At 39.0% G+C, this 12,788-nt stretch overlaps 1 protein-coding gene across 1 annotated transcript; it reads left to right on the top strand.

Annotated features, from left to right (window-relative positions):
* Nucleotides 1-1,504: 1,504 nt before the first annotated feature.
* Nucleotides 1,505-12,518, top strand: LOC128694995 (protein O-linked-mannose beta-1,2-N-acetylglucosaminyltransferase 1-like). Its single transcript, XM_070091526.1, has 12 exons — nucleotides 1,505-1,828; nucleotides 2,203-2,336; nucleotides 2,532-2,671; nucleotides 3,544-3,614; nucleotides 5,094-5,214; nucleotides 5,388-5,539; nucleotides 6,048-6,246; nucleotides 6,989-7,179; nucleotides 7,630-7,741; nucleotides 9,735-9,806; nucleotides 10,640-10,749; nucleotides 11,835-12,518. The coding sequence occupies exons 1-12, from the start codon at nucleotides 1,731-1,733 to the stop codon at nucleotides 11,953-11,955; spliced, it is 1,521 nt and encodes a 506-aa protein (XP_069947627.1). The 5' UTR covers nucleotides 1,505-1,730; the 3' UTR covers nucleotides 11,956-12,518.
* The last annotated feature ends 270 nt before the right edge of the window (nucleotides 12,519-12,788 follow it).

Here is a 12,788-nt window from a genome sequence, read left to right as displayed (position 1 = left end):
ATTACTATCTCCCTACCCACTCTGAAGCCTCCTTGCTCATCCGCAATTCTACATTCTGTCTTACCTCTAATTCTTTCAATTTATAACTCTACCGTATACTTTTCCTGGTATACTCAGTAAACTTATTCCTCTATAATTTTTACAATCTCTTTTGTCCCATTTCCCTTTATATAAAGGGACTATACATGCTCTCCGCCAATCCCTAGGTACCTTCCCCTCTTCCATACATTTATTAAACAAAAGTACCAACCACTCCAACACTATATCCCCCCCTGCTTTTAACATTTCTGTCATGATCCCATCAGTTCCAGCTGCTTTACCCCCTTTCATTCTACGTAATGCCTCACGTACCTCCACCACACTTACATTCTGCTCTTATTCACTCCTAAAAGATGGTATACCTCCCTGGCCAGTGCATGAAATTACCGCCTCCCTTTCTTCCTCAACATTTAAAAGTTCCTCAAAATATTCTCGCCATCTACCTAATACCTCCATCTCCCCATCTACTAACTCCCCTACTCTGTTTTTAACGGACAAATCCATACTTTCCCTAGGCTTTCTTAACTTGTTTAACTCACTCCAAAATTTTTTCTTATTTTTCATTAAAATTTCTTGACAGTGCCTCTCCCACTCTTTCATCTGCTCTCCTTTTGCACTCTCTCACCACTCTCTTCACCTTTCTTTTACTCTCCATATACTTTGCTCTTCTTATAACACTTCTGCTTTGTAAAAAACCTCTCGTAAGCTACCTTTTTTCTCTTTTATCACACCCTTTACTTCATCATTCCACCAATCACTCCTCTTTCCTCCTGCCCCCACCCTCCTATAACCACAAACTTCTGCCCCACATTCTAATACTGCATTTTTAAAACTATTCCAACCCTCTTCAACCCCCCCCACTACTCATCTTTGCACTAGCCCACCTTTCTGCCAATAGTCGCTTATATCTCGCCCGAACTTCCTCCTCCCTTATATATATATATATATATATATATATATATATATATATATATATATATATATATATACATATATACATATATCTATATATATATATATATATATATATATATATATATATATATATATATATATTAGGTAAGTTTTCTAAGGTGCTTTTGGTACAAAATTATTAATTTTTACATTAACATAAATGAAAAATATATATCTTTAAATGTATAAGAGAAAATTTTAGAAAGAACTTAATTTTAAACGAATTCTTTGTAATTGACCAGTTTTACCTATTCGGCACGACATATATAATATGCAATACATACACGACAAGCCTCTTGAAGCCGGGAGACTGGACCTAGTATCCACCAGCAAAGAAACTGGGCCAGGAGCTATGAATCAACCCCTGCAATTACATATAGGTGAGAACACACATACTCGCCATTGTCTTGGTAAGTACACTGAGGCATGACAAAGCTCCAGTGGAGCGAAACGTAGCAAAAACAAGATATCCAAATAGGATAAAATAATGCCCGTTTTGAATTATGTCCATTACCGTGATATTATGAAGATGTTATTAAGAACTCAAGCAGGTAGGACGAGAAACATTTACACGCAAATAATGCGACCAAGTTTACATACACAGTACCACTAAGACCAACGAAGAAAAAGCATTACCCTTTCATTTACGTATATTGCGAAACAGATGCGAATACTTAAATTAAAAATACTGTTTCCCCTCGAATATCAGTTTGTCATGTAGATATGTTTGTTATGCAATGCAGCACGATGGGTTTATGCGTTTGTCTGCGTCTGTGATCCGTCTACTGGCCAGCCTCGGCTCCCGGACCATCACTGACGCCGCCATTGGGGACAGGTGAGCACCTCTTGAGATTGACTAGACTCTTTAAGATAAAGTTGAGAGCAGGTGGACACTTCCAGTGGCTGACTAATTAATTTGTTCATTATTCAGTTTATAGTACAGTAGATATGTATAAATTGTATTAAAAAACATTACATAGTCATAATATATAAAAATAGGTGTCATTTCACCTGGGCTAACAATAGGAGCAGCTTTACCTAGGATATCTTTTCATTTTGTAAAAGGATTTACATCCATTCAACTGTTCCATCTTGTTTTAATGTTTGCTAGAGCACTGAATGACCTCTAGAAGTATGTGACTATCAGAATTGAGTTTAGCTGCATGTTAGGATGATAATGCAATGTTTTAATGCTGATATTTATTGCAGATGGGCGTGGATTTGGACTAAGGACGGGCGGACGTGGGCGGAAGCGGCAGCATTTTCTGTCAGGAGGGAAAGGTTTTTGTTACAGGGAGCACCTGTACACCTCCAGGTCCACCTGCCCAGGCCTACATTGACAGGTACCCTAAGAATCATATGGCTGGATGTTTTAATAAATACATTATAATGAGCATAATGAATATTTTGCTCCTATGTAAACTAAGATCGATTCACGTTGACAACTATTGCGCTAATTTGTTTTCCCTTTTGTGTCATTTTTTGCTCACAATGTAATGTGCATGACTAATGTGATGGCCATGATGTTCGGGTGACAGGCGGTAGCGGATGTGAGGACTGGCCACGGGGTGGGGTGTGGACGGCGAGGCTGGAATTCTGTGAACAGTACGAGGGTTATGGTGACTTGTGTAGCTGCACTCACCCACGCCCACTCCCGCCTATACCTCAATCCTCACGGGTAATGACTATTGTCTCCATATACGCTACTCTCAACTTCACTGTCAGAGTTGTGTCTCACGATTAGTTGAAGGTGGATGGAGCCTTCACTATACTAGTTCTGAAGGACCTACACGAGTTTATCACTGGATTACTTTAAACACTGGTCGTGTCCTACCAAATGTAGTGCCCAAACAAAATAGGAAACGCCCTGTCATTCAATTACTGCCTTGCCAGAAGCATGCTCGGAACACACTTCAGACAGCCCTTCGAACTGCAGTATTCCCACACCTCTTCCCCGAGTGCAGACACTGCTTAATACATCCAGGACGAAAGTCCGGCTAACCAATTTCCCTAAATCCCTTCATAAATGGTATCTTGCTCACACTCCAAGAGTACATCAAATTATAAAAGCTACTTGCCATCATTCACACCTATCTAACATGTTTACACAAGCCTGTTGGATGTTTAAGCCTCAGCACCAAAACCTCCTTTATCCCTCCTCCCTCTAACCCGACGTGGGTCAACCCTTGTTCCTCCCCCCCTTCCTCTCATCTTGCAAACTATAGACCTAGTTGCTTTCTTTAATCTGATACCAAATCTTTCATTGTTTAGATCTGTTTTTGTCACTTATCACCTTGCTCTTTCCTATGTTCACAGTATATATAACAGTCAACCTAAATCATCAAACTCTAAACAAATTCTTACTAGTTTAGATAAAGTTTTAAGTTGTCTATAAATACCTTCTTTTTTCAGATCTAGTATAACTGCTGCTGCAGAACTCACGATTAAAACATTTAGAATCCTTGAATAATCGAAAAACTTTTTCCTCTTTATTTCTTAACTACTGATTCTTAAATGCTTGACAATGCATGAATATGTTTTCATTACTAGATTGATGACATGAAGAGAGTCAGCATTCCCACAGTCGTGGTGGCCAGCATGAGACCCCTGTGGCTAGACAGGTTAGTTCAAGGATGGCAATTTTGACAAGACTGACTATATACTTTTGTCGATGTTAACTTGTTGTTTAATATTTAATATGGAAGAACACACCGATGCACAATTAAATATGCACTGTAGACAGCTACAAGAAAAAAGGTGAAGTAAAATAGTTAATATTAACTTTAATGCTAAAGTCAGTGACGGTACAAATTGAGAAAATAACCATATCAACTATGGAAAGTGACAAGCTCACACAAGACGAGATGCATTACAGTTATCACATGGGAGAAGTTAGGTGAAGGTTGGTTAATGGGGTTTGAGGTCCATCGACTATACAAGGATTAATTAAAACTCCATAAACCATACCACGGGCGGGGATTGAACTCGTGGAGAGCGAGTCGTAAGTTTATTCAGGTATACACAAGTACAAATACATAGATTATCATACATAGCAGCATATGTGTAGAGAACCTAGGATAACCCAAAAAAGTCAGAGTGACTTATTTCCCGTGGTATGGTTTGTTTGCAATCGTGCCATTACGATTTTGTGAGTCACCTGTTAAACACCAGTCAAGAATACTTTAATCCCTAAAATATCGGTTAAAGTAAACTTTGTGTATATACGCTCTGGCCCCTGTCTCCCGGAACTCCAGGAAAAATGTTGCCCGAATATGGGTGGGAAAAATAAAGGAAACAAAGTTTCCTCGGGAAAAGAAACAGGAACAGTAATTCCCAATTAGATCAGGTGGACAACCATACCTACACCCCGGCAGTCAACCACACCTGAGTCACCAACAACATGCCCCAGGCCCAGGATTAGCTAATGTATGGCGTCTCGACCAAAAGAATGAGGATGTCGTGCCTAATAAGCCGAATCGTCCAGTTTGGCCTCTTTGGAATGGGTGCACTTTGTCGAATAAGCCAAAACTATTATATTCAAAACCAAGCGCTAAACCCACTAGGGTCATGCAGCTCTGCAAGCCAAATGAAAATTTGTTTTTGCCATAAATCAACGAAAACTGACTGACCTGAGCATAATGAATATATATATATATATATATATATATATATATATATATATATATATATATATATATATATATATATATATATATATATATATATATATATATATTATATATCACTAATTTTTCAGGAATAGTAAATAAAGTTAAATTAATCTTTGATATACATAGCAGAATTTAGCTAAAAAAATTGCGTTAATTTATGGGAGGTTAGGTGAGGTTTCTATGTTAGTTTTGGTTCAAAATAAAAATCTTTATATCACTGTTAATGAAAAAAAAATAGATATCTGCAAAAAACATTTTTGGAAAAGTTTAATTTTTAAGGGAGTTCGGCCTATTTGGCAAGTTCGGCTTATTTAGTACAAGAAAAAATGTGATGGGAGAGGGGGAAAACTGGGAACCTTGTCAGTGATATTTAATGCATCAAGAAAAAACGAAGTTATTATATTTTTTATTACATCTTGCACTTCCCAGATGCCTCAGCCGATTGTTGTCCGTAGCAGGAAGCGACCCTCGATTGACGCTCGTTGTGGCTGACGGCCTTCTTGAAGGTCTGAGAGAGGTCAGCGCCTTGGTCAGTCTCTATGGCATGAAGGTCGGTTGTAAAATGTTACTTGGATCTTGCTAATGTTACCTTTAATTAGGTCAATCTTCATATCTGCTAAAGGTAAACTGCTGGTTAAAGCCAACAGGAAAGTGAAACCATGTTGTATTTTGACAGTTATTCTCCTCAGCTGACCTTAACTTAACCCTTCACTATCCCAGTAGTTCGTGGGTCACGATGCTGGTGGCACCAACGTGACCTTGCGCATCACCCGCCATTATAAGGTCGCCCTTGACGCCGGCTTCACCACCTTCCCCAGTGCCGACAAGATCATCATCCTGGAGGAGGACCTTTACGTCGCCGTTGATTTCTACAGGTGACTGACTGGAGGGTCGAGGGCGCCGACGTGTTCAAGCGTGGATTCCCATGTTCTGTATCTAAATAGCATTTCTCTTCATCTACAGTTGGACTGCACGTTTATCTGAATATTCGTTTAAAAGTTAGACTAGAAATTAGACGAAGTTCTTGAAATTCTACTTTTAAGTTCGTATGGCAGTTCATCTAATAGTAAAGATTTCTATTACGTTTTAATTTTACATTGTTTAAATGAAGCGCTAAATCCGTGTAGGTTATTCAGCGCTGAGTGGTCTCTAACTTCCGTTGCTGCGCTGTATAACCGTTGTAGGTTTAGCGCTTCGTTTTGATTATAATTATCTAACTTCCGTTAGCTGGGTGCAACCTACTTGTATTTACATATTTATCTTACGCATCTTCTATTTCAGTAACAGCATTACGTAGCCTTTTACGTTGTACCATAAACCGCATGTGCTTCAACTTTTCTGTATTTACTTTTTATACTGTACTAGTCTCTATCGTTGTACCAGTTACTTTACCCAGACGGCTCCGCTCATGGACCAAGACTCTACCCTCTTCTGTGTCTCCGCTTGGAACGACATGAGTCGGGTAGACGGTGGCGGAGACCCGAGCGTGGTGATGCGCTCAGACACTATGGCAGGTCTTGGCTGGCTCCTCACCAGGAAAATATATGAAGATATTATGCCCAACTGGCCGGCGTATGACAAGGTATGTGACGGCAAGCAGCTTGGACAAGAAAATGGTGATGAGTGTATCACAGACAGAATAGAAAAATATGCCGCAATACTGTGGCTGGAACAGATTTTGACTGATTTACAAATTGTAAATGAAACTGGGTGATTTTTCTTTTCATTCTGCATTATAATAATGTTTCGATTAACTTGATAATGGCTCCACTTGTGTGGGGATGTGCACCTAGGCCTTTATAAAGTGATAGAATATTCATCTCTCCTCAAGAGGTGTTACGAACATAACGGAGGACAGTTTTCATTTCAAGTTTGTGGATTAATTGTAGAATGACAGTAGGTTATGACTGAGGCTGTGACAGGGCGAAGCCTACATTACCGAGTAGCTTACGACTAGTTCAGTATATTGAAATATTAATTTCTTGAGGTCCTGATAAGAATGCTGAAAATGATAAATTGAACTGATAACTTCAATGACATTTGTGAGAGTATGAAAATCTGGGTTTATATGACTAGAACCCCTGGCTCACTCTCCAAATGGTGTATCTATCCAGCCCACCTTAAAAGGATGCACTGATGCTGGAGGGGCTTCTCATTTGGGGAACCGATGCAGTGCAGCTTTCCTTATTCTTAGATCAAACTTGATTGCTCCCCATTCTTTAAACGTAGCGAATTCCTCAGTTTAGTGGTTCCTCATGAATCTTGTAAAAGTCCTAACCAACCCATTACAGCAACCCTCTCCAGCGCCTCTTCTGCGCCCACAGTTCGCGGACTGGGACATGTGGCTAAGATTACCAGAGAACAAGAAAGGTCGAGAGTGTATCGTGCCGGAGGTGTCAAGGACCTTTCACTTCGGCTTGACCGGCGCTCATCTCACTGCATATTTCCAGGCCAACTACTACGATAACATAGCCTTCAACACCCGTCCTCATGTCACGCTCAAGGATTTACACAGGTGAGAAGAGCAATGTATGTCACCCCTCAAGAGTGTGTGTCGGTGTCCGCCTGTGTCTGTATTCACTAAATTCATCTCCGAGGTTTGATTTCAATATCTCTGGCCGACCACCTTGAAGAGTCTTCCCGTCCATCCTAAAGGTTGGGTCTTGAAGCCTCTTAATATAGCTAATTAATGACGAAACATCACTTAATAGTTCTCCTTCCCTCCTCCTCCTCTTAGGTTTGGTCCCGACACCGACGATGCACTCCTGAAGGAGCTGGTGTGTGATACACTACCACTTGATAATTTTCCTCTCCTTCCCTCCTGAAGGTTACCCCTGAAGTCTAAGCTCTACTGATGGAGCCGATTAATGATAAAACACCACTTGATATTGTTTATGCTAAAATTAGCTCAAGTCATAAAGCGCAAAACCACTTTAGAGTTTTTTCCTTCTCTTGCCGTATGCAGGTTGGGTCCTGACGCCTACGACGCTCTTCTGAAGGAGTTGTTGACGGTAGGAACACATCTTGACGGCGCCGTCACTAATCCCTGCAGCAGGAATCTCCTTCCCCGCAATTCGGTATCTTTCCGTAGTGATCATTAATACTATCCTGCTTGCAATATAGGTCATGGTGTATAAATCTTGAAGAATGAGTTCTGATTATTATCAAAGACTTTCTATATACGATGGGACAAGGTAAAACTATCATATATTTCTATGGTGTTTTTTTATAGATAATTTATCTATAAATATTTTCTTAATTTTACTTTTCATCTATATTTAAGGCTTTTCTTTGGTTCCTTGTATATCTGACACAACATTGTTTACCACTTCCTCCTCCTCCTCCTCTCATCCCTTGACACCTCTCGACGTCCTTTTCTGACCTCTTCTAACTCCCTTTCACTCATTTGGCCTACGCTATTCTTAGATTTTTCACTTTGACCTACCCTGACCTTGAGTGTCTATATTGAAAGAAGCCTGAAGGAGTATTATAAATAGGCACAAAAATATTCGCTTTACAAAATATGTCCAATTTTTTAAGGAAAAGTAGTTCAATTAAACTTAATATTAATTTAACGTACGTTGCGTGCGAGCGCGCGCGCCTATTACAATACGGCAGGAAATAGAAATAACATTCTATAGTAAAAAATCGTAACTCGCAATAACTAACACTTTCCTAACTAAATTTTTAACCTGAACTCAATTACTTAGCTTAAATCACGTGCGGCCTAAAAGGGAATATCCAGACGTAGGGTATTCCAAATACCCCATGGTTAATATGATATAGCTGGAACAACCTTTCAATTCATGCTCGAGTCAAACTGATCATTTATACTGGTAGTAGGCACCACATCACCTCTAATGATGCAAAGACCACTTATAACATATCAAAATACGTGTTATTTCCTTTAAAATGTGAATGTAAAATAAATAAGAGTAAGTAAATTCAAATACCCATAGCAATATTATGAACTCAACTTATTCCAACGTCATCACACAAATAACCCGCACTGTGGAAAATACTGTATATATTTTCCAGAAATACAGTAGTTATATGTAAATAGATGGCCATACTGTATTTAATAAAATTTATGTTATCAAAAATGGGAAACCCGGCGCCTGCGCAGACGACACTCGCCATGTTGTTTGTTTTGAATTGAGAGTAACAGACGTTAATTAATAATGTGAAGAATTTTTCGTGCTCTAGAGGTTAAAATTGGGCTGACACCTCTCAAATAGGAGGCGAAATTGTTGGATGTGCATTCCTGCATAACTTGAGATATCAGGCGACTGGACAAGACAGCTCCAGGAACCCCAGCTAAGTCATGTCTATATTGTTTATAGTTCTGGCCAGTATTATCATAAATGTAGACAGGGGGGGTTTTCTGAGTATAATACACCTTAATCTCCAGTCAAATTGGCGAGTGATTTTAAGATATTCTCCTTCTGTTATGTAAATTGTGTATATATATAATCCTTTATTAATTTTAATATACAGTCCACAACTATATATTTACCAGAATCCCTGGTGATGTATATTTCATTTGTAATTAATAAGTCAAGAGCAACTTGTGGATATGACAGTGGTAGGTATCGAAGGGGGACATTTTTTGCGACCTAAGTGTCCCAAATTCCTACTTGTCTAACTGATAAATAATAATTATTTTTGTTCATTTACTGTTATGTACATAATGATACATTCAGATAAATGTAATTTTCCACACGCACATAAGAGAGGAGCTTACGACTACGTTTCGGTCCAAATTGCACCATTTACAAAGTCACACGTCATATACAATATATATATATATATATATATATATATATATATATATATATATATATATATATATATATATATATATATATATATAAGCAAGCTATCTAGACTCAAATCTATACTTTTATTTTATAGGATGGATATCCTGGACATGAAGTCTGATCACAAGTCTTCCTCTTTCCCCTGATCTTCATTCCCTCTCGCTCACTGATCCCATGTATCTCTTCCTTACCCAGACTTCACATTTTCCAATTCACTTCTTTTGACATTTTTTCCTGACTTCTCTCACAGAGCACTCACCATATACTGTGGATGAAGATGAACGAACTTTACGATGACTACACCTTTAAGGGCGTAATGGGGGTAAGTCACTCTTGCTCAGTAGTCAAGAAGTCTGCGTTTATGACGAAACACCTGACTATTTAAGCGACAGTTGAATATATACATGTACCTGTGCGATTCTGATAATTTCACGATAACGTGAAAACTATGACAAAACCCTAATTAGCAAAGACTTTGAACAGTACCATTGCACCATTGTACGTGGTCTCTTCTGGTGGAATAGAGGCGGGAGATGTCATTAAGGTACGGCTTGATTTGACGTACAATTAGGCTACGATTTCAACACAGCAATTTGCTCCTAGATTAATGGAATGCTTCATAAAACAGTCAGGTCACACCCATAATTATGTCTTAATTAGACGTCAGTTGCACCTCTTGGTAACACCTCTCGCCTCTATTCATTCCAGCTGAAGAGACCATCTGATATAACACAATGATTCTGGCTCCAAGTCCATGTTAATGGTTGTTTTGCTAAGATATCAGTGTAAATATATAAGTGTGGACTAGGCAAGTGACTAAGGCGTCCCGTAGCTCGATTGCTGATGCACTCAGCTCACACACTGAGGTCCGGGGGTCGATCTCCGGTACGGGTGGAAGCATTAATACGCGTTTCCTTAAGACACCTGCTGTCCATGGTCACCTATCAGTAAAATAGGTACCTGGGCGTTAGTCGACTGGTGTGGGTCGCATCTTGGGGACAAAACTGACCTAATTTGCCCGAGATGTTCTGGATAACAAGGGGCTTTCTCTGTAATAGTGTATCACTGATGTCAGCTAGGCCTGTATACCTTGTAAATGTACATGTAGAAATAAAGATTATTATTGCTGTGGGTATCCCTGGTTTGTGTCAACAGTGTCTGCTGCTGTGGGATCTGGACGTGCGGGCACACCACAAGCTCCTCTGGCGGCTTCGTTGGCATGGTACCCCCCTCATCCTCGTAGGCTGGCCAGCCTCACCGTTCTCGTGAGTTGAACCCTTGTTTGTCTGCAGCAGATACTTATAGCCTAGCCTAGCCTAATCTAGCAGTAACAACGTCTCGCAATATACTGACCTTGTTACTTTCTCCACAGACATGTTAACTTGACATTTAATTAAAGTGGACAGCTGATCTGCTGTACTGTTCTACTTTTCTCGCATTTACAGCCACCCTGATATCACCCTTGATATCACCAGGCCTAGCCTGGGGGAGAGTTGACCCCGGGAGCATCCTCTAGCTATCCGTCATGTATGCCCATTTACCCTCCCAAGAAACTAATCATGCGTAATCCTCATCTTTAACCACTTTCTAAACTCAAATTCTCTGGAGCAAATACACTACCTGAAGAAAAAAATCTACTACGCTGATGATTAACCTGACAGTGAGAGGACGGGAGGTCTTATCCAAACCAGTCAGATGTTACTATAATACAGAGTTGCATTAGAATTAAAAACTTTCCTCCCGATGTTAGGTATTTAAGTGTATTTAACTTGTGGTATACAGGTGTACGCGTGTAATCCACATCTTTAAACCTAACCAACCAACTAGAACATGAAGGTATAATATAATACATAAGGTATACGGTAGTAAATGAGATATCAGATAAAATAGATCTCTTGTAAAGCAAGGCTGAGTGCTGGAAAAAGCTTCCTGAGTTTTAGCAGTTCCAATGTTATAATAAATGTTAAGTTTTTAAACAGATAAGAATAAGCCAGTACGTATTGTTATATCATCAGCCTAACTTGTATCAATTATTTCATTTAACTATACACTAGAAAATTGCGTACATGGCTCACAGAATGACAACATTCACCAGGCTGTTTGGTGTCTATCTCGTTCAGCGAGACAGATACCATTATACCATTAATCTGACAACTTTTTTGAGCGAATTTTCGCGTACAAAAGAAGTACGGTTTGACTCTCCTGCCCCATCTCCACCCTGACAATATTTCTTTGAGTACCCATGACGCAAGATTGTTTTGTATCAATTTATATATATAATATATATATATATAATATATATATATATATAATATATATATATATATATATAAATAATCACTGATTTCAGGTTGCTGAAACCAAAGGAAGTGCGGGTGCTGCTCCGGTACGACCCAAGTCACAGTACCATACATCCCCCAGTGTACCAGTACTGGTCCACCAATATCAGTGCCACCAAAACCAGTTCATGATTCTTCCAGGTATTACCTCACTTCTCGGTGTGCTCGTGTCTTTTCCCAGGTACCGCCCCCAATCCTCTCCATTGTACACTACCTCTCTTCAATCGCCTTTATTCAGAACCTGCCTCTAATTCCTCTCCCTATTACCTGTTTCCCTATACCTGCCTCCAAGTACCCATCCCCCAGTATCGCCAATAACAAGCCTCAACGAACACTACAAGAACCTTCCAGCAATACAAATATATTGTGGAAAAAAAAAGAAAATTATTTTCATTTAAACGCCTTTATGAGAAAATTGATCCTGGAGATAAGATTTACCAATTATCACAGCATATTAGTCGAGTAAAATGATTAAGTTATATAATTACTTTGTAAATATTTAGTTTAGGGGATCCTCCGAGTTTCGTGAAAAATAAATGAAAATGCCCAAGAATTGTCAAAGCTTATACACGGTGACATATTACCAGCCATTCTGAAAAAATACCGACTTTGCCTATTGTAAATAATTTGTAATTACTTACACATGTTAAAATTCAACTATGCCTTGCTCAAATACAAGGCAATGTATATAATTCAAAAACATCTATAAACTTCACTAATATATTTTGTGACTGATTCACGTCACCATTATGTAGAGAATATAAACAGTACATTGCTACTGTAATTTGCTTAGCTATCAAAACTGAAGCCCAGTCCCTAGACTCCTTATGTGCCTGTGTAATATTCTGATTATCAACCCCAGGATGGGTATGGGGTGCATAAGATATTAAACATACCAATATGATTGGTTTGTGCACTGGGAAGTATTTTATTTTTTAAAAAACTGGATAAAAACGTTTTTCGAG

Source organism: Cherax quadricarinatus, chromosome 35 (genome assembly GCF_038502225.1).
Source record: "Cherax quadricarinatus isolate ZL_2023a chromosome 35, ASM3850222v1, whole genome shotgun sequence".
NCBI classification, from domain to species: domain Eukaryota; kingdom Metazoa; phylum Arthropoda; class Malacostraca; order Decapoda; family Parastacidae; genus Cherax; species Cherax quadricarinatus.
This window is presented reverse-complemented; position numbering and strand designations above follow the sequence as displayed.

What these genes read in the sequence shown, in the direction of transcription:
- LOC128694995 (XM_070091526.1), top strand. Translation starts at nt 1,731, where the DNA reads ATGCAGCACGATGGGTTTATGCGTTTGTCTGCGTCTGTGATCCGTCTA. An exon ending in GCCCAGGCCTACATTGACAG is followed by an intron (nt 2,337 to 2,531) that starts GTACCCTAAGAA and finishes TTCGGGTGACAG; the next exon opens with GCGGTAGCGGATGTGAGGAC. An exon ending in AGACCCCTGTGGCTAGACAG is followed by an intron (nt 3,615 to 5,093) that starts GTTAGTTCAAGG and finishes TGCACTTCCCAG; the next exon opens with ATGCCTCAGCCGATTGTTGT.